General features: G+C 29.1%; 1 protein-coding gene across 7 annotated transcripts in view; it reads left to right on the plus strand.

The window, feature by feature from the left end:
• Positions 1-24,161, plus strand: part of LOC111038566 (nuclear receptor coactivator 2-like) — a 49,953-nt gene that overhangs the window by 2,076 nt on the left and 23,716 nt on the right. For 2 of the 7 annotated variants that reach the window (XM_022321715.1, XM_022321713.1), the window contains exon 1: positions 9,474-9,891. The exons of 1 other annotated variant lie outside the window; for it this stretch is intronic. In XM_022321715.1, the coding sequence (XP_022177407.1) occupies positions 9,761-9,891 (131 nt within the window). In that variant the 5' untranslated portion in view covers positions 9,474-9,760. 4 more of the 7 variants (XM_022321712.1, XM_022321714.1, XM_022321716.1 and 1 more) reach the window with 4 other exon arrangements.

The raw sequence follows: 24,161 nt of genomic DNA on the forward strand, positions 1-24,161 counted from the left end.
AGCAATCATCTAGTCATTATATTTCAAAATAAGATTTATGTTTAGTGTAACTATTTTAATTTTTAACCAGTTAAATCCATGAATGATAATAATATTTTTTATTTATTTTTATTTTTTAATGCAATCTACAATCTATATCACTTTGGCACAATAAGTAGATGTGAAAGAGATTAGTTGTATACAAATTATTAAAAAAAAAAAATACAACAATAATAATGTTAATTCAGATTTAAGTTAGTCTAGAGTCGGTACATTTTGTTATTCATAATAATCAATTTCTATTAATTTCAAATAAACTTGAACTAGGTCACCTAGTACCCTAAGATTTTTTGCATGGATTATTGAAAATTGAGTTCATGTTTATTATTGTGCCCACCAAATAATATGTTAATATTAATTTATTTCTCTATCAATTTCTCTACTATATTCCTAAAATATTTTTATATCTTATGTTATCATAATTAATTGTACATATTCACCTACTTGAAGTAATTTTTTGATGAAACAATTAATCAATACATATCAAGACAATTATTACTTTCATTAGTGAAACAGTGAATTATAAATAGATATCATCCATAGCCAAAGTAATAAATATCATTTACAATTGGTAGACTATTCATATGATAAATAATTTTAATGTTTGTACCTAATAATGAATTTAAATATATATATAATATGTACTTAGTTGTTAGGTAACTTAAAAAAGTAGAAGACTAAACTATTATTTGTCTACAACTGCAATGAAAGATTATTAATTATTAAATTACCAAGCGTTTCTAGCAAAATAGGTATGTTTTATAGGTATGTACTATGAACAAAAAAAAAGATTGTAGTAAGATTGATTATACTATGTATTATACTAATGTACTTTAGTACTATTGACAATTTAATATGTGTTTAACCATATTATAATTTAGTTATACTAAATAGTATAAAATATTGGGAACCATTATTTAGTGTTAAATATCCTGCCGGCGCTACGCCAAGTTATTTGATGATGACTGTAAGGTAAAAAAAAATTACCTAATGAAAATTCATTAAATTCCGTTGTTTGGAGTATTTTATTTTTCTTTAAATAGAAAATTCCAATGTATGATAATTGGTAATTTATTTGAATTTATTTTAAGTTTAAATTATACCTTAATTATAACCTATAAGCGAGCCTATAAATTATAATATGAATAACAAGCCATAATTTGTTTTATTCCTTATACCTAGTTCTGTGGTTACATACCAGTTCCCAATATTTAAATAATTATAAGTATATTATTTTCTCAACTCTTAACATTGATGTACACACCATACTATTAATTATACATAGGTATATGACCTATCATACTTATATATGGCTTTATTAAATGATCAACACTTCTATAATTATTTGATATGATATATTCTTGGTAACTTTTGTAGGTAAGTACCTATCTTAATTTTTAATTGTTTGTCCTTAGGCTTAGGTACCTATCTACTTTCAATGTCTTTAGTACTTTATTATTTTAACAGTGTATCTCTTAAAATATGTGTAAATATTATAGTAGTTTTACATTGTTTAATAGAATATTATGAAATATCTCATAATCTATTTATAAATTGGTGTATTAAAATGTATTTAAAGATATTTTGAAAAACTTAAAGTAGATATTTATAAGAAAGCTTGAACAGTCATAGGCTATTAAAATATTTTTTACAATTTACTTATATTCAATATGGGAATATAAAATCTAAAAATGTAGGTAGATAATATCATTACTCCAATTACAGACTATTTTTGTGAATGATGAATCTATTATAAATAATTTGTAATTTGTACATATTTACTTATTAAAGTTTATTTTTATCATCACAACTATCTTACGATAGAGCAAAAATTATTAATAGGTGCATAATACAAGTTAGTAATATAATATTATCTAAGATTTTAGCATTGTTGTAGATAAATGATAAATTTTAAATATTCTTAAAACTGAATTAGTGTAGTTGTTGTAGTACCATCATTGATTTTATAATATACTGATACGCCATCACATAGAAGTTTTGGGTGACTATAACTCCTATGTGGTGGCTTATCTGTATATTATATAATCAATGGTACTAAAGTACTATAATTGAAACATTAATACATTGTAAGAAATGTTGTTCATTTTGTAATCCTGGGTACAATACTACAATAATTAGACTACCTAAACCTAAAATTAGGTATACCTATAAAATATGATTTTCAAATTGTCTACTGATTAATATAAGACTGAACAGCAAAAAAAAAAACAATTTATCTGCCTCTTCAATCATTAGCCTAACAGTTAGTATCAAGTTCTAAGTTTGTATAAATTATATTATGTATATAGTAGTACCTACCCACAACAACTAAATAGAACATATAAATAATGCTATATCATCTGTCAACATTAAATATGTTCAAATTGGCACCATTTTTATGATTTATACCCATGAAATAATAATGGAAAATTTCATATTACCACTATTAAACAATTTATTAAAGGCTATGATACCAATAGGATTGTAGGGACAAAATTGTGGTTAAATAGTGTGTACCTGCCTTATTTATTTATATGTACAATATTATGTACACAAAGTTGTATCCACGGCAACAGATATCGCAATGGATAAATTATATATTCTATACTGTGTTTGGAAACCTAAAACTTGGTACCTAATTGTATGCACCTATCCACAACTATATCAAATTTGAAAATTAGCTCTTTATTATCTAACAAATTAAAGTCATATTGGCACATCTTTCATTTTAAGTTATGAAAACTTCTCTGAGGTCGACTAATCAATACACTACACAATATAGTTTACTTTTATTGATTTTTCTAATAAAAAAAAATAGTGTATAAAGGATTAAACGAGGGATTAAACTACATTTAGAACCAAATTACAATTCTATTTTGGTTTTAATGTTTTTAAATTGTTTCAATATGAACTTAATTTGTTTCTAAAAGCACATTAAGTTCCTTGTTAGTTATGCTGTAAGGTTAACTGTGCTTAATTGAATTATAAAATACTGCTCATAGTTTTAAGAAATTTGGTCATTATTTATCATTATATTGTTAATGTTTTTTATATAACCCATATACTATTCTATAGTGAATCTGACTGTGTACATTTTATAAACATGTTTTGAATTTCAGTTGCTTACAAAAAAATACACAACCATCATTTGGGATTCTAATATTATATCAAAAAATTGTATAAATATGCATATTGATGTATTAATACATTTTAAATACCTATTGTTCCTTATCTTGTAGTATTTATTTAATACTATTTGCTATTTGCTTTATTTATCGTGCTTAATCATTATTTATTTCATTTTAATTGTTCCAACTTAATCAAATTGAGTTGGCTTACCTATAGTTATGTTCATTCCCAATTATCTAACTAAAACAAATTAATATAAAATAATTATTGATCAAAGTTAGTATTTTTATTTTTAGTAATGCTAAAAGAATTATTCATACCTAATAACTTCATATTTATTTGTATGACTCTTACAAACACTTGAAAAGAAGGCAAATACATTATTTAAATTAAGCAAGAATATTAATGTTTGGTAATAAATTGATTTGTTTTATTTTATATTATTTATAATGTAACAATGTAGGTACATATTAGAATCTAAATTGGTTTTATAGCAATACTATGCAATACCTATAGATACTTCATTATTTATTTATTTATTACAAGATGGGCCCAGGCCCAAGATTTATTTTCTATAGTTTTTTTTTAAATTTTAGGTATTATTACATTTTATTATAGGTAATGAAAACTAAGTATATCAGAAACCTATAGGTAGCTAAATAAACATTTTGCTAAACAAAAGACCGGACTGGCAACACTAAGCCTTACGGCCTATTTTAAACATGCCATGTGAAAAAAAAATTTAATGAATGTATTTTGATCTGATATAATTTTTGATGGAGAAGTAATTAATCATCAGGTTTTTAAATCTATATTAAAAATGATTTCTTAAACTAGTTCAGGTATTAATAATTTCAAGCTACTAATTTCTCAATGCTTAAAAATAAGTTTAACAAATCAAATTTTGGAAAATGAGTTTGAATATATGTAAACAAATATTTTTCAATTTTTATTTTAATTTTCAGGCTTCCAGTTAATGTATATCATTTATAACTGTTGTAAAAAGAGTTTGAAACTTATAGGATTTACATGTTTGTTTGTACTACATGAAAAGACGGCAAAGTAAGCTATAAATCTGTTATATACTTAAAAGAAACTTAATACCAAAACTTGTTGGTGCATCTTTTAAGGTGTTTGTATTTCTTCTTCTAATTGTATGACTATTTTGCTATTTATTGCTGACTAATGCGTAAATCACTATCAAATGTAGTTATGGAAAAAAATTCTGGCTGCTTGTCAATGATTAACAAATTTGGGACATTATAAAATGATTGACTTTATGTGACTCATTGTAGATAGTTAATAGAAAAATATTCTGGTAATATTCTTTATTGTAATAATATTTTATCTTAATTGTTTCTTTTATGGACACCAACAATATCTGTATGTGTAAGCAGTCCCAACCTTTAATACAAATAATTTGGTTTATATTATTCAACAGTATAAGTCTGTGTTCATTTTTATTAGTGCTACAAATCTATTAATTTTTTCTCTATTCTTTTCTTTAGTATAAATGTATTCCAATGAATTGTTGACAGATTTTTAGGTGGGAAAAAATTGTTATACATTTTTTATCCGAATTTTATATTATTGATGGGGAAAGGGTGACCCCTAAATTGAAACCTTTATTAAAATACATACAAACATATTAAAATATACATTAAAATTAACACATTGTATATTATTTTATACATGATAAATTGTTTAGTTAACATTACCAATACTTGTGCGGACATGGTCTGTAACGGCTTCATTATTGTTATTATAATTAATCCAATGGAATTCTGAAATTAGTTGGTAGTTTTAATTTAAAATTTTTAGGACATTTAAAATTGATTTAGCATAGTAATTAAATGATTTTTATTGATATTAATTCAATTTCACTCACTGTAAACTCTTTAGGTACTTACTTTCTTAAAAATTCAATATTTTTAATTAGTTTTATCTATTCATTTTTGGGCTAATTAAAGTACTCTTCAAAATAAGTTTTTGAAACTAATTTCTAAACTGTTTTCAAACCCTGTTCAAAGATTCAAAAGAAACAATACTAACAATATAATGAGAACCATTTTTGTTTTTGATTTTTGAGTTCATGGATTTTCTGTACTAGGTAATTGTAGGTGTCATTTTGTGTTTGCTATCTAAAATTGTATTGTAGGCACTTAACATATAAATTCTATTCTACAATTTGTGTATAGGTAGGTACCTACATTTTTATTTTTATTTAATTTTTTCAATTATATAGGTACTTATTTAATATTTGTTAATGTTAAACTGTTTACATAAAAATAATATATAACATGTTCCTATGTAGGTACCTACTTTTATTAATTTTTTTATTATTTTAACAATGTTAGTAAAACTTAGATAATTTTGCCACATATTATCTATTTACATAACTTCTGGTATTTTTTTTTTGAGATTTAAAAAAAAGATGACAATTAGATTAACGGATGTATATATAATGTATTGCATATTCTCAAGTTAAAGTCTTTGTTGTCATAAATTGTTGCACCGAGATGAAACGTAAACACTATTCAATAGGTACCTAAAGGAAGGGACTCATAAAATAAATTGTTTTCATAATCCAAATGTTAGTGCACAATATAGCACAATTAACTTGACTATTTTAAAGTAAAGATATATTCCAAATTATCCTCTTATTTTTTTTTGAGAAACTTAGAAAAATATGCACTGTAAACCGCAGAGGTATTGACAATATTTTGATTTCCATGTCCATATAAAACACGAAATCTTAGGTACAATAATTTCGAACTGTATTTACGTTTTTATATTTTACACTTTTCACTATTAATGCTAATAAGTAATAGCATTTTGATTAAATTGCACTTATTTTTGGAAATAATCGAATTATTACTATAATTTTTAACTGTATTTTCTTGCGAAATTGTATTAAATTTAATTTTAAAAAAAGCTCAATATTTGTGCACTTATACTCGTGCCTGAAAGGCCATTATTATCACTTTATAGAAACATTCAAAATAAGATTTATATTAGTATTTTATTTAAAATAAAATTTAGTTAAATCAGTTTTATAAAGGTACGTAGTTATAATTTATTTCACTTTCATTGCAAAATAAAAACTATTCATTCATAATTTGCAGGAATAATTTACTAGTTAATAATATAATCATAATATCAATTTAGCTAAAACAAAATCTAATTAAAAGTGTGGATTCTACAATAATCCATCAAAAATAATTTATTTTTGATGTAAATATGTGCCTCGGCGTCGAGGTCATAAGGCATCTGACATTTTACATAACAAAATTTTATAGAACATAAAGTTTACTAGTTAGGTTAGTTTTATTAGTTTAACATTTTTGAATTGTATATGGAGGATATATAATTCAAATAATATGTTAGGTTAAATACATTCAAATCCGCTGTATTGTATTTGAATTTGTTGTGACTTTACCAACACGATGAATAGAACCGCGTGTTTTCGTATTCTCATAAAATATATAATATTAAAGATTTATTGTTGAGATATTTTAAATTTGAACAAAGCGGCCTAATGGTTGTGTTAATATGTGCCAGATGGTAAGTCTACTGTGTGAATATTCATCCAGGTGGACCAAGATTTACCTGCCTCCTAGGGTGTATGAAGCAACCCTTGTGTGCCTATTCACTTTTTTTTAACAAGACATTCTCCATTTATTATATTTTACACACGCAGTAAAATCTGATTATTTTTTATTCATTCAACTCTACCCTCTTTTTGGAAGTTGTGTCTGCATTCTGAAGGTTATTTATTTCCGACAAATTATTTAAAAAAAAAAATATTTTTTGTAACCATTAGTTGGCGACAGATAGATAAAAATAACACGTGTTTATTATCAAAAAATATTACGTAAATACAATAATTATTTTAATAAGTATTTTATAAACTCAATAAATGTATTACCATATACATTTATTATACAATATGCATATTGTAATAAAACATATTTTAGCTTACTATTGTCTATACAACTCCTAGTAATGATTTTGATTATTCTCATTTAGTTTAAATTTAAATTTAGGTATAGAATAAACATGTGTTTTATTTATTATTCTCTCGGAACGTTATAAAAATACATTTTGACTTCAGAATATTAAAAAAAAATATATTTTTAATAATACTCAATAACAATTACCATAAAAACGTTGTCATTACACGGTTCAATAGTACTTAACATTGTTATAATAAAAACAAAAATAATTTTCTATATATAAGATCTGTATAAGATAATTGTCTATATAAATAGGTATATAACATAAAATGTATTATTATGTTTTTTTTATTAACTAAATGAAACAATATTAAAAACTAAAAATAAACTGTAATTTTACTGTAAATTGTATTATGTATGCTAAGTATTCGCTGTGTATTGAATATTGTGCAAAATATATTTAATTTCGGTATTGTTTTGGACATTCGAAATTTTTATAATACTGTTCCGTAGCCCTAATTGAAAATGTTATCATCACGTTTTTATATTTTTACTAATTAAATATAGGTACGTTAGTATATACTACCATTGAAATAAACAATCGAATTTTTTCTCAAAATATATCACAAATTTAGACTAGAAATGGACTAATCGATTTTATGTTTTATGTTTTTACTAAGTACCTATGATAATATAATTGACATAAATTATTTTGAACATAATTTTACATAAGTACTTAAACTTTACTTTCCTGCGGGTTTTAAATATTTATAAACCATCTGTAATATTTACGGTATAAATTCAAGTCAATAAAAAAGTATCATATTTAAAAAATCCAATGACTCGGAACCTGGTGGCATTATAATCGCTTGTCTTTCTTCCATTGCCTAAGCTCAGGATAGATAAGTCATATTCATATCTACTTTTTATTAATTCAATATAGGTGTGTTGTGTGTACTAGGATTTAAACAATTTAAATAAACAAGAAATGGACAAATCTATTTCATGTTCTTAATTTTTACTAAATACCTATGATACTATAATTGATAACGTATTATTAAAATAAATACGATAGTAAGATGTGGTGCGATTATGTAAATTATTTGATGTGATTTTATTGTATTATTCATTTTTGATACGTCAATAATATATCATTATTTTATTATACTATTAGTATATTTGATTACAAATGTAATATTATATTTGTAAAAACAAATCGATTTATTTGTTCCTTAACGTTTATCACTGCATTTTTTTTAATATTGGAACAATTATAGCCTAGCTGTAGTAAATATATGATGTGAAAATATTTTCTCTATTAATTCTTAAGTTTTGCTTACATACTGTTATAGTTAGTGTAAATTTGTTTTCATAAAATACCTGAAATATGTCTTATGTCGTAATTATCTTCATATATTTATAAAACAAAATCTTTATTATATCAAATTTAAACTATTAAAAAAAAATCAAAAATATTCAGGTACTTTATCACACTTCGAAATATGCATATATGTATGCAAAATTAAAATGAGAATTAATTGTTTGCATTAAAATCTACCTATTCTATCAAACATTTTGTATCCCGGTGATGCGTGCGTTTATTTATAAATCCATACCTCCTCAAATGAATTGTTTTACTATTTCATAACAAAAAAAAAATCGATTTCATGGTAGGTAGATATACAAAATATGATTTGTTAAGTATCTTTTGAATAAATATATCGATTTAAACAGCCATTGCAACTAACACTTTAATAGGCTCAATTAGTATACTACACTAAGAGAGTAGGTTACTTACCTTTATGATGATTGAAACATTAAATGTGAATGAAGACTCGATTATAATTTACTTCTAAAATCGAATCCAAGTTTTTTTTTTAAAATCTTTTTTAATTTGTTTAATTTTTGTTTCTTCGTCCCTCCCTCGGTCCGATCGAATATAAAATACGACGTGGTAGATTACCAACAATCACACGATGTGGAACAATAAAATTCATATCATGTATTTAATACAATATAAAAAGTACCCAATATATATGTATACTTTTATTCTACCGTTACCATGGTTACTATAATACTGCAGGATAATGATATGAAACATTTCGGGGATGGAATATCGTTAACTTGTAACCTTAATATGTATTTAGATATAGCGTGTTATTCAACAGTATATTATGTACCGTACAGTCATCTTTTCGTATGCATACACTTACATCATTGGCTGTTTGGAGTGTGAAGTGTGAAGTGTGGGCAAGACGAAGATCACGGTGTCGTCAGCGACCACCAATATGTCCATGTTGTGGTATAGTGTGTTTGCGGTAGTGCGTGCGCAACATTGCGCTTGGCCTACTGACCTGTTTGCTCAGGACCTGCCGAGCGCCGACTTCGGTAGTTCAGTCTGATTCTAGTCGCCGAACGTGACACGCGAATTGCGCTTATTATGTTGTGTCGTACTTCTAACCTCCCAGTGAACTAATATTATTATATTTATTTTTCATATTCATTACACATTATTAATTTTATTATTGTTATTTGTTTTAATTAAATTTTTATTATTGTTCTCGTAAACGATTCGTATTAGAATTTTGATCATTAATAAATTCGCAGTTTGATGTAACGATGAGGAGTGAAAAATAATGTCCTCTATAAAACTGCACAGCAGCCTGTCTTCGAGTCCATATAATTTCGAAAATGATTCCGACGAGCCGTTCGAACCGTCTTCTCCCGATTCACCATGCAGCGTGTACTTAGACACGAACAATTCTCGGTACGTTATATTATTCAAATATCTTCCGGTACGTAACTTATACCACCTTATACGCAATTTTTTTTTATAATCTCAATTATAAATAAATATTCGACGGATATATTATTTAACTGTGTGATATGATTTAAATTAATATAATACGCTTAATCTCAAAAGCGGTGTTTAATAACATTCATTTTTTTTATTTTAAAAGTATGAAATTGATGAATTTGTGTATATAAATACCTATACGGTTTAATCAGCTTATAATTTTGTTACCATATGTTTTATGTATTATTCGCAAAATATTATTTATTATATTAATGTATAGCAATGTTAAAAAAAATTAAAAACAAATTTTTGTAGGTAACTACAGTGTTTTGTTAGTGTAAAAATTTGACATTAGTACAATAAAATTTATAATATAGTTCTAATATGTAGTATACTATAATGTATACAAGTATTTGTGACTGCAGAATAAAAAAAAATAAAAAAAATTTTCGCATATTATACTCAGTGTTTCAGTATAGGTATGAAGTATGTGCTTATTTTATGTTTAGGTAAAGACATTTTAAATTCAGAATTAATATTAGTTAAACTCGTTCAACTAAAGGTTTTAGTAATTTATTGTGAAATGTAGGTATGTCTGACGTCTGTGTTTTGTTTACGTTTGTCAGATAAATTATAGCAATTATTACGCAGGTACATTTTAAAAAGTAATCTTAAACTTTCGATTCATTAACTAATACAACCAATACAGCCACAATGGTTTATAATAATTTTCTTAAACATAGTCAAATACATTGTATTTTACTTAGCTGTAACGTATTAATACAATACAATATTGCATTTTAATGTTGCATCGAGTCCATAAAAGCTATCTATACGATTGTTTTAATTTTTTTGTCAACATGGTTTTATTATATTTATACAAATACATTCGACTTATTTTAATATTTTGTAATTTTTTTCACCCATAAGTGGTTTCTTTAATTTACATTTCAGTGAAATAATAATGGAAATCTAAATTTTTTAAACTTGTGTTTTGTTAAATATGATGTCTATATATTATATTACAATTATTTGACAAATACAGCAAATAATGATACATATTTAAAATAATATACTTACTAGCTTGAAGAACACAAAAAAACCCAAATTAAAGCACAATTGTGTTTAGTATGAATGACTTATTTATATATTTTGTATACTTTCATAAATTTGTTTGGATTCAGCGATATTGAAAATGATGAGAGTAAAATATGTGATGAGTGGTTTGTTATTGACTATTATATTATGTGTGAATTGAACAGAAATGTGAGATTTATTTTACACTGACGTCTTCTTTTTTCCATTTCAGTAATTTAACGTAAAATAATGTATATCTTACATATTTTAGGTACACATTTTTTTATTCTGGGAATTTGGTGAGCAAAATTAAAATATAGGTATGCATATTTTATATTTACACATAATTATATTTAATATTATTTATTTAATTGATAACACTGTTCAAATGTGGTTAATGATTAATCTTGTGTACTTATTATTATTTTTTTTATATTCGTTTATACAAAATGAAACAGAATAAACAATAAAAAAATGTTTTTACAGTTCACTGTTGCTAGTTTAGACTACTTAAAAACACGTACAGAGGTTTAGAGACTCGTAGAATTTTTTCAACCGAGGGTAATTTATTTTGTCTTGTAAACAATACGTGTGTTCTTTAAACTTGTAAATTATGATTTGAATTTTACACTTTTACATTTTTTAAATGTACGTGGTCAAAGTATAATAATAAAATAGGGAGATACTATAATGCCAACAGTATTGTATTCTGTTTATTTAAACAAAATATATTGGTTCACCCACAGGTCATTTAGTCATAACTGCGAACATTATTATTTATGATCATCAATTGTATGTTACTAAATAACATTATTGCTTATTTTTTGTTGTATTGTAGTGTAATTGAATGTGTTATATATTATGTTGTTGATTTCTACCAATATTAAATCATTATATTATTGTTTTTATTTTTAAACCAACAATACATAGTATCTATAATGTATGATGAACGATGGTATATTATTATAATTCTGGTTGGTAATATGTATAATATTATGCGTGAGTTCTATTGTCTATGGTATAATATTCAGAAAAAATCGTTACTATAATTTAAATTTAATCAAATTCCCTCTACTTGGTATTAATATACAGGTATTTGAAATTTGTTTTTTGTAGAGTAGACACATATATAATATGTCATAGATGTCTATGTACATAGATATTTATTTGTATACGATTAATTATGTAAGCAATACGCGCGTAGGTTTGTTACGCTTAAATATTAAATTACATTTTTCTTTCAAATAATAAGATAACGTCCCTGCAACTGTTTCAAAACCATTTTAATATCCAATAATCATTGTTCCATCGCTGGAAAATAAAAAATAACTTAATCCATACTACCCAAACGATAAAATATTTAGGTTTGATGTTCGATAGATACTTAACTTGAGCTCAACATCTAAAATATGAGAAAATTGGTCAACTCTAGACTCCACCTGCTCCGCCCACTTATCCGGCCCAAGATTTCCGTCAGAAATAAACTATTAATTTATAAAGCTATAAGGATGATTGAGGCATCCAGGTCTGTTGCTTTGCACGCCTAACTTAAGAAATATTCAGACCTTCCATACCTTTTTTTTTGTCATATTACCACTGCTCATTGGCTTATTTTAAAAATAATAATCTCAACAAAGGCTTGGAATTCCAATGCTTACTTAATCAACCAAATCACTCTACCTTTCATTTCATTCAAAGTTAACCCACGCTCAACTCCCGATAACCCTCAAAAACATGTCAAACGGATCTGGCCTAGACATTTATTAATTTAATCTGTCGGGTAGCACTACGAGTTCGTTCCCAATTCAGTTATTCCCGTCACAACATGTAATCAAAATTGCTTTTGTACCTACTTGTTGTGTATAGATTGTAATTTTATATTTTTAATAAAAATAAATATAATATGAAATTGAAATTGAAATTGAATTTCGTATTGAAATCTAACAAGTGCTTTAAATTTAGATATGTTATTTGATTACATTATACTGGTTACCGTTTTGAATACATTAATCAGTCTTCGTTAACTATTTCCAGTCTCAAAAATGCGAATTCGTAGCATTTTGAATTTATATACTTGTATAATACAGTTATTGAAATGTTTAATTATACCTACCTCTATTATAACAATTTATGTAGATATACTGGAACATTTTCTTTTCATTTCGGTAGAAAAACATAATTTTACCAAGAATTTCATAAAATAAGAGTTTTTTCCAATTCCATGACATATATTTTCTTGTTAGGTACTCAATTAAAATTAAAATATACACAATGATTTTACTTTTATGTATGGAACTCACGAAAGACCTGGGATTTTACATTTTTAATAATTTCCAAGAATTTAAAATAATTGCTAAATTAAAACAGTTTTACGGTTGTTATTGCATCATATTTCGTTAGTAAATATTTTTGTAAGCTTTATTACTTCGTTTTTAATATTTACCAAAGTAAATTTAAACAACCAATTGGTATTTTTCTCATAAAAGTTCCTCATCCAGGGCATCCTAACTGGTAGTACAGAATTTATATTTTTATTGAAATACGCAATTATAAAATATTATATTTTCAAAATATAACTTCATATTTTTTATTTAAAGTACTCGTTGGTCCAAATTGATTTGGGAAAATGTTAAATACAATATCTATATAAAAAAAAAGTTAAGTATAATCAAATAATTTAGGTAGGAGGTGGCTATTAGGTTATGAAGTAATTTAGAAACAAAATGCAGATGTTAGTAAATTAAAAACTAGAACATTTTGGTTAATTTTACCGTACCTATGCCGTCGTGCTTCGCAATATTGGCCCTCATATGCGGGTGTGCGAAACGTAGTAAAAATTCGACAAATGATAATAGCACGACATTTAAAATAAAAATTACGAAACACAAATAAAAAACGTGAGATTTCGACTTTCAACGGTAAGCAAAAAAAAACCATAGTAGGTACAAAAAAGAAAACTTCATCTGGAGTGTATATGGTATTATTATCGAACGTCAGCGATATTTATTATTAGGTATAGCGTGTTTCGTTCGAAATGCCGACATGGCCAAAAACGATTTGATAATTATTAATTAGTAAGCACGGGACGGCATAGGCGCGTTGCGAACATACTTATAAATTACACAACGCGAACAGCACGCGGTTGGGACAAGGGAGAAAAAGAGAGAGAGTAGGCGAGAGACGGTTGTAGTGTAAATTGCTCGTCGACGTGATATATTTTATTTATCGTTTTCGCCGTCGACCGGCGCAGCGTTATTATAACCGAAAAACAAAAAACGCGCGTTATCAACATTGACACTGACTGTGGACGGTACTGGGCCTATAATGACTGTGGCCGCCTAGGATGGATGGTGAGCGGGGTACGGTGCGTAGCGGAGGTCGCGTACGAATATATGTATAATAGAGCGTTGTGCACCTTTGGCGCTGGCGGCACCGGTCGGCCGATGTTCGCGCTCCCGCTACGTCGCTCAGTGGTGATGGTGATGTACCTACACGTACGTCATGTAACGTATTCACAACGTATAACCATGTGGTGTGGCGGTGGTCGACATCGCTCGTCGTTTACACTAACAATGATTATTAATTACATGACCGAAGCGGTGGAGGTGCACGCGCGCGCCTTGGATTTCGGGCAAAACCGAAACGTGTCGCCGCGTATAATGTAGTTCAAGAGTAAAAGACACTCACACTCAATCGCAAATCATGTGATATCACATCGGACGCGCGCGCGCGCAGGCTTGTTCAGCGGCGCCGGATTCCGCGACTTAGAGGTTATAATAATTTTATCGGTCTCCGGCGGGCGGGGCGGAGTAGTACCATATACGTTCATACCGAAACATGAAGGGCGCAGTGAGCCGGTGCCGTGGGGGTGGGGGAGACGCTCTGTGCGATAGTGTCACGGACAAATGCGGGGGGGACCGCCCGCCCCCCTTGTATAGCTCACTATAGCACTATAGTCGTGTGCAAGTGCGCGGCGCCGGCATCGCTGAAAAATCGGGGGGTGGGAGGGGAGGGGGTTGAAAGTCGACGCGAGAAAAAAATTACCCGATAGGGGGTTGGAGGGGGTCTGGTGTCGTCGAGCGCACGCTTCGGGCATAGAAGGGTTGGAGGACTGAGTACGTCTCGCACCGCTTTTTTCACTCTTATCATGTGCGCGACGTGCGTAAACCGCGAGCCGCCACCGCCGCCGTTGTCTCGACTCTTGGTAGCGTCTGGGTCTGGCAAACGATAAAAAATAAAAGAAAAAGCCGCCCGTTCGTTGTCCGGGTGAACGCGCCTCGTTATTACGCGTGCCCAGGCGGGTCGATCGTTCGCATGTTGTTGTTATTATTATTATGTGTTCCGTCAAATACACACACACACACACACAAGCACCCGCCTCGTAATCAATTATCAAAATATTATATAGGAGTATATTATAATATTATTATAATATTCTCACTAATCAACTTGACCTACAACACTTGCGTTGACGACACGCACACGTAACGTCACGTCGATATTATATTATTATTATTTATTAGCGATGGGTACGATCGTCATAGTCTGTTGATGTGTGTAGCGGGTGTGTGAGTATATCCGTATTATAACGTTTTTTTTTTCGTTTTCTACCAACCTGTATCAACGATCCGCTCTCTCGCGTGTTTGCATGTGTCAGCCGAGTACGAAGAGAAAATATTATATCGTTCGTTGTGTAACACACGATCCGAAGGAAAAAAATAAAACATTGTGCTGCCGATGGTTTTATACTCACATATTACATATTATTTATAATTTAGAGACAGGATTTTTATGTTCTAGTAAAGGTTAAGATAAGATATTTTTATGTGGTTCAAATTCAGAGAATTACTATGTTCTCTTATTTTCTCTTCCTTAAAATATGCTTTTACAAAAACCATCTAATTTTTCGATATTAAACAGTACTTATATTACGAAAACTATTAATTTTCTCTTTGATTTACTATCATCGGTATATTATGTATTATGTATTAAAAGTAAAACAATAACAAATTTAATTAACTTTTTAGCTAGTTCTAGAAGCCCAAAGTTCTACCATTCACTTTCAGTTTTTCAAATTAATAAACAAAATTAACATTGTCACATGTCTACAATAGAAATAAAAATGTATGTAATATTCCAAATAAAAGGTGTAACAATATGTACTGAATACTTTTTAATGTGTTCTGGATCCCCTCAGTTCTGCATTCAATATTCTGAATTATTTACCAATTATCATTGATTCAAAATAATATTTGATTAATGTGCTCCATATCAAAAATGTATCGCTTTAATATCGACGGTTAGGTTTCCAAACAATAATGTAGTCACTATAATGTTTGTTATATTTTAGTAGCAATTTCATTATATAAGATTTAAATTACTTTTTTAAATATTATATATATGTATATTTTGAAACATAATCTTTTTGTTAGTTTTATGGTTCGTACTATACAAATATTCACAAAACTATACCATTATGTATGAAATGTTAACATTCAACATTTAAATATGCATTTTATGCAAAGTAAAATTGTGTATAACATACATTTGTTGCGAAATGAAACGTCGGGAAACCTTTTATCCAAATCATACTGCACAGCCTCAGTAAAAAAATCATTTTTTTGATAAAAATCCCGTCTTTACCCGATAACATTATTATTATTATCATATAATATTACAAGCATTGTTGTTATGTGAATTCAGTCTGCTATGTTTCGTCATAGTAATGCGTGTGTCGTTTTGCTTTGCGTTCAATTCCCGGCAGATAGGAAAATAATAAGAGTCGTGCCCACCGTCTAAGATTGCAGTAGGCATAGATTACATATTGCCTATTGCAAGTCGGCTGCCCCGTGTGCGTTCGTTTGCGTTTTCTGTCGACAATAATCGTCATTATATTATTCAGAGATACGGTGTTTTTTAAAACGTGTAAACCGCATAGTATGTTTATGCAGCCTCCGCGTGCGTTGTTTGCAATATTCTGAGATATTGAATTCTGCCCGTACCAGATTTTTTATGCATAATGGATGGGTTGTATTAAAAAGTAGAACATGCGTATATTTTACACATTTTTATTTTAATGTATCGTAAATGAAACAAATTATTCCGCAATGCCACTCATTCATATTTTTTTTGCCCTTCAAAACGAATCGAAACAATTTTGTTTTAAATTATTGTGTTACGATATTACATCATAATTTGTATAATATATTAAAATAATAAACGTTATTATTTTACACATTTTTTAGTATAATAATTTTCGAATTCTCGCGCATAACTAATCATAATTTAGATTATGAATATGAAAGAAATCCTGTATAGAATAACGATGTAAGATCTGCGCTGATTATATAATTTGACAATCGTGACTAGTTAAAGTGAAATTTTCGGGTGATGTAAACAAATTAACTCACAATGATATTGTTTAAATATTTTTGCTCGTCAGAAATTTATCAGTGTTATCATCGGTAATTTGTAAAGGTACTACGAGGAGTCCAATGTTTATTTTGGAATCAGTGGCTAGTGGCCACTATAATATGTATAGCTAGTATAGATACATTTATCGTTCTATTTTAATGATATGATTATATTAATTGGTAAAAAATTATTATTATTTATTTTTGCTTACTTGTCCGTTGTAGTTATTATTTTAATCGGTTTAAATTAATAACTTAAATACAGAGTGATTATCTTATCTTTGCAATGGGCAATGGTACCATGTTATAAAATAAATTCGATAACCTACGATAGTCATGTTTCTATTTTATCAGCTATATTCATTAAATCTACTATTTTCTTCGCAGTTAATAAGATAATGTGTTTTAGTACTTCTTAAGCAGTATCATAAATATTTCAAAAAACGTAATTTGTTTTTAAAATGTTCTCTTATAAACTCGAACAATACAATAGTATCAGTATTTAGTTAAGTGTTTTTTGGAGTGTTAGTGACCAATCATCACACAAATTACTCAAAATCATTATTCTAGTATAAATTATTATATTGCATTCTAGCTTATTATGTTTTATTTTATTTCTTATTAATAATACAGCAATTAAAAAATCAATTTTCAAAACATATGTTTATATTAACTTCACAGAATTAAAAACAATTTACATACGTCATACGTCAAACATGATACATCATATATTATATGCATGAACAACTGTACATGAACGACAATTTAGTTTTATATTTTAGTGAACGTTTTACGAATTGCCGGAAAATAAAAACGTTATTGTAAGAAAAAATCGCTTGTTAAATGTGTTATTCGGTTCTTGAAATTAAACCGGAAAACGTACCGAACCGTTGTAAATTTATTTGAATCCCAGTTCGTAACGGTATCATTTTAAAACACGTATTAAATTAGGACGGGGCCAAGACATTCTCTAGAAACGTGTAATAATTTTTGTTAGAAGAAACAAATGCATTTAAAACACTTTATCTTCTCTCGGTGCGCTATTTTCCAGATAACGCTTATCCTGTGCTGTGGGTTGTTGACCACACGCACGCATTGGTAAAAACCGAACGTCACTGTAATATTTAACACACGTACAAAACAGTCATCTATAAACCTTGCAACACAGTAGCGACCGAATATATGTCGATATTTTGTTATCGGTTATAAATGTATAATGTTCTTTTAATGGTAAAAAATTAAATAATTTCACTTAAACAAACAAGGGCCTGTGTGCTTGATAGCAATTATTAAACTATATTACATTGCGCATACGACATACCACTGCTGTTCTATATATACTAACAATATGCTTACGTTATTTGATTGAATAAATGCGTATAACAGCGGGTTATAATACATTTTATTTATATTATACGCGGATTAAACGTAAAAATTGTGTGCCTAACTACCTACTACAGAAACAGTGACCCTTCATTTGGTAACAATTTCTGAAAGAGGAAAATACTATGCTGCTTCAATTATTCTTATTGAATATAATTATTGTAACATCGTATGGGGTATCGGGTACAGGGTTCAAAAAAGTTCAGCAATCCACGTGTATATACACATATATATATAGTATGCATTATTATTTATGTTCTGTCTTCTTTTTTTTAATCTCATACAATGAAATATCATGTTTACAAAATCCGTCTGCGATGTTAATATTCTGAAATGTTAGATCGCCGTCGTGTTTACCCGTTACCATAGCGTATTTATTCATTTTTATAGTAATTCACTTTTAATTCAAAACAAAAATACATAGTTGTTTATTCAGCTATTCCAGTAAAACGTGGGTAAATTATTGCATGTATAAATAAATTCGGTAACAAAAAGGTGAACGAATCACCTGATACTATTATTTGATATGATGATATATTGCCTATTGGTAACAGTATAATTCAAGATCAACATGAATAAATATTAAACACAAAAAAAATAAAATAAAAAAATATGAATTTCAAATATCTTATAAAAATGTGTACATAATTTAATTTTCAACCAATGTCATTCGTTCTGCTTCTCATTTGTAACTATTTCTTGTATACGAATAAAACTACCTATACAAATGTATTATATTATAGTAAACTTTAATATAGTTTAAGACTTTAGGATACGTGCTCATAATTTTTGTACTGTATCTAGTATACTTTTTAGTTTTCATGTTAAAAAATATTTCCACAACCTAAACATTTTCTCAGCTCACGCTGTTTTATAACTATTTTAACTGTTGTAATACTCTGACACGTTAAAATAGGTATGTATTTTTGCACTTATTTCAACTTTTACTACAAATCATAACAGTTCCGAATTATTAACGAAGTACTAGAACAAGACTACAATAAAATTAACTTTATTATAATCTAGTTTCATCACTTATCTTACCTAGGGGGCCATTAAAAAACGATACCTCCAAAAAAAAATTACCTTTAGATACATTTGATGATGGGTGACGGGTGGTAAAAACAAGTTTAAAAGCTTGCCTCTATATTTAAGATAATCGCTTTATTTCTAAATTCTAGCTTTACCCTTATATTATTAACGCAAACGATTTAATCCGACTTTGTATGTCTATAATTAATATATTCATACACGCATGTGTTGTCTCCGCCTAACAATACGTACTGCATAATAGATTTGGGTTCCATATTTTGTATCGTTCATTTTAATATGAGGGTGAATTGACAAATGTATTATCAATTTCAAAAGTAAGGATATTATCTCAGGCATCTGGTAGGCTTTTATTGATATTTAAATTTTAATGCGAGTTATGAGCATTTCAAGATTGTTGATACATAGTTTTAACTTATAACTCAAGCTTATACATAATTTAATGGTTACAATGAGCCTACATTTTCATTATAAGTGGTTAACAATAGTTTCGTAATACGTTAAGATTTCAAGTCTATATAAACACGTATATATTATGTTTATTTAGTGCAGATATAACTTATAGTGAGACAACTGGCAATTAGTACTATAAAAGATAAAAAAAAAAATAGATACTAAATAATAGATAAAAGAAGGGAAAATGTTTTTGATGGATCTTGGCCAATTTATATGTAAATTATGTAATTTTTCGAATAGGCTGATGGTGATCAAATATTGAATTGTGAAACAATTATAAACATATTCTAGTCTAAGAATAAAATGGTATTCGTTAATTTTTTTTAAAGTTTGGCATTCGATATGCGTTTTATATTATGTATTTTGTGATGCGTATGCATACTGTCTAGACGTTTGTTCATAAGGAGAACGTGTTACTACGTACTTTGTGTACTGTGGCTTAGCCTAATAGATGCTGTGTTTTTGTATGATATGATCGTCAGAGGATGTTTCTGCAGGCCGAGCGTGTCACAAGGGCATCATTATATAATACATATCTCTAAAAAAAAACCTCCCTCCGTGTCATTCGTCTTTGTCCCCGTGATTATGATTGATTATTAAACTTATGCGGAGACAGCATTGTATAAATATCTATAAGCCAAGCCAACTGATAACATTGTTAAGCGCAACATTGTATAACATCCCTTTTTTCTGTTGTTTAAATGTTAATTTCTTTATCGATCTGCAGGCGGTTCTGAGCGAGTGACGACCATCGTTACTCTCGCCTTTTTGTGTTGGCCTTTCTGTAGTGGATGTTCCGTGAAGATAGGAATGCCATATCCATATGTTTAATATCAACTGTCTGTGGTTTATAAAAAGCGTATATTGTGCGTGTGTGCATTATAATAATATCTGATCGGTTTGGTGTATATAAAAACCACTGCGAGGGAGGGCATTATTAAAACGCACGCATGCAATGCACACAATAATAATAATATGTCACATTCGTCTACGTCGCGCCGGTATAGTGCAACGTCGTCGTTGCACTTGACTAGGGTCAAGTTCAAATGAGAGAGACCATCTTCCTAGAGCAGTGGCATGTCGTATTATATTATGTATATAATATACTGTTCAATAACAATAAATATATAATATACACGCATGTTACAATATTATAATATTATTATATGCCTATACTTATAACCGATCTATTACCGCCGATCGACCCTATCAATACCGAGCCGCGTTTTGTTTTTTAAATTCGTACTTATTAGTACATGGTCGGGTACTCGTGTATCATACTGCCTGTGGCTAATACTTTACAAACCGGTTTTGCGCCTAAGTTTTTTTTTTATTTCAATCGTTTGATTTGATTTTTTCGTATCGCGACCACGACGATGATCCTAGGTCGTGTTTTTGTTTTATATACATAATAATATATTATTTACGTCGCGGACGTAATAGTAGCCAGTCTACTTATTAAATAATAATAATTCTACGTCTGCGTCATGTGCGTCCGTGTAATGTACTTATCCGCGAACGTGTACACCTGCTAATGTTGCACACTTGCATATTTCTATTATTATTATTATTATTATTATTATTATTATTGTAAATATTATTACATAATATTATATTGTTATTGTTTATCTCGGCTTATGTTTTGGTCTAGACGTGTTGTATAGTATTATGATTATCAAAACTTTACGGCGGCGGCGGCGTCGTCTTTATTTATTTCTCGAATTATTCTCATGCCGGTGATTTTGTATTTTGCATCGCCGGTACGATGGTTACGCATTTCAACGCGTGTACCTATTATTAGTGTTATTGGTTTATTGCGCAACGTACACGCGCTTTGCTGCGGCGAGCGGCTTATCCCGCGCTTGTGTCACATCCTCCAAGGGGAACTCAAAACGCGTTGAGCCGTCCAATCGAAGCGAGAATCCCAATAAAAAAAATGCGACCATCGACTGCTTATCTCCGAATTCCGATTAAACGGATTTATCGTCTGTTCACGGTGTTGACGTGCTGAGCACTTGAACTACTGACCTAAATTAAGTGCACATACGTTATGCGTGGAATACGAATCGATGATGATGATAATAATGATAATAATAATAATAATAATAATAATGTGATTTTCGTTTTTTAATAACAATAATTACCGTTTGTCTGCTCCTGCATTATATTATATTGTTACTTTTTAATAATAATATTATAAAGAATGGGACAATAACACAACGTTGGCAACTATGGCGTCGTCGGCGGCTACGGCGGCGGCGGCGGCGGTGTCACAATATAAACAGATAGTAATGTATAATGTCAATTGCCAATGGCGGCGTATTATTGCATAATGTTTTCTCTTAGTGTCTGTCTGTCCCTCTCTTTAGAGAGAACTAAAATATACTTTGGCCACTATGCGCACGGGGTAGGGGAAACTGTTGCATCGACGTCTACTTTCTTTATTATACAGGGTGATTCGGTTAAGTATCGTATGATATATTATTCTATAATATGTTAGCCCCCTCCCCCGCCACCGAGACGTGATTCTGTTCAACAAACAATAATTACTGAGTAATTTTTTACGAAAACGTTCAGTTACGAATTTAGAACACTGTCCGTCCATATGTAAATTATTTCAATGTTTAAATCACGATTCAGAACTTGATTTTTAACAATAAGACCAGTAAACGATTATCAGTAACAGATACTATACAGAAGATAATTCTTAAAAAAACGACAATAATTACCGTGGATACCTAGTAATGCATGATAAAATATAATTATTATTATGATGTATATGAATATTTCGCGGTAGACAATTTAAAACGATAAATACACGCACAGTAATGTGCATAAAACTCTGTACATTTTGACTCGTGAGGTAATAAATTGTAAGCAAAATAAGAAATCAATGAACTGTGTAGTCATGAAAATAATAAAAATATTTATATACGTAGGTATTTGACGTGTAATGTTACTATAAATTATTATTGGGTAGATTTGTAGATATGATATCTCTCATACCGATGACGTTGAAAAATAATTAATTAAAAAGCCGTGGTGTATTGGTCTTGGATAAATTTATTTGCTTAACCCATCATGAATGTTATAGTTTATTGTGTAAATATATCGCCAAAGACTAAACCCAATAATAATAATTTTGCGTTCTATAGCTTATTTGATATGAAATCAATGTCGCTAACCAAAGAGCAAACCGTTGTGTATCGAACGTTATCGCAGTAGTTGTAGTTTATGATAGGTACCTATATTTAATTAATTAAAATGTATTTTTAATAGCTTTTTTACGCTCGCCATCATCGTGTAATGTAGTAGTACATTGGATACGCTGTGATTTGGCAACATTGGGATGGGAGGGGGCATTTCCCCCCCCCCCGTTTTTTACGTCAATTCGCGCACATGTACATAATATATATATATATATATATCATATTGATAGATAGACTAATCGTATCGTTCCACAATGAAACGCGCGTATTATAAAATATCGGTTTTGGCGAAAATCAGCGGCGGCGGCGGTATCACCCGTCTTCCAACACGGCCATGCAGACGACAGATGATTAATAACAAATAAAATAACGCCACCGAGTTCGTCACTCGCGCAAAAAAATAACCATTACATTATTTAAAACTTGGCAACACTGAATTTAGCGAAACGTTTTTTTTTGCTGTCCCATCTCACACTACGTATTATCATATTGTGTATATATAGGTATATTATATTCATATTATTACGCTCAATATTGACCCCTCCTCCACCTCCCACTCCATACTGTCCCTACCCGCTTTCCCCCACCCCCGCCCCGTACGCAACCACCGACGTTGCTGCGCGTTCGACTCGGTCTACCCACATGTCGTCGC

This window comes from Myzus persicae, unplaced genomic scaffold (genome assembly GCF_001856785.1).
Source record: "Myzus persicae strain clone G006 unplaced genomic scaffold, MPER_G0061.0, whole genome shotgun sequence".
NCBI lineage: Eukaryota > Metazoa > Arthropoda > Insecta > Hemiptera > Aphididae > Myzus > Myzus persicae.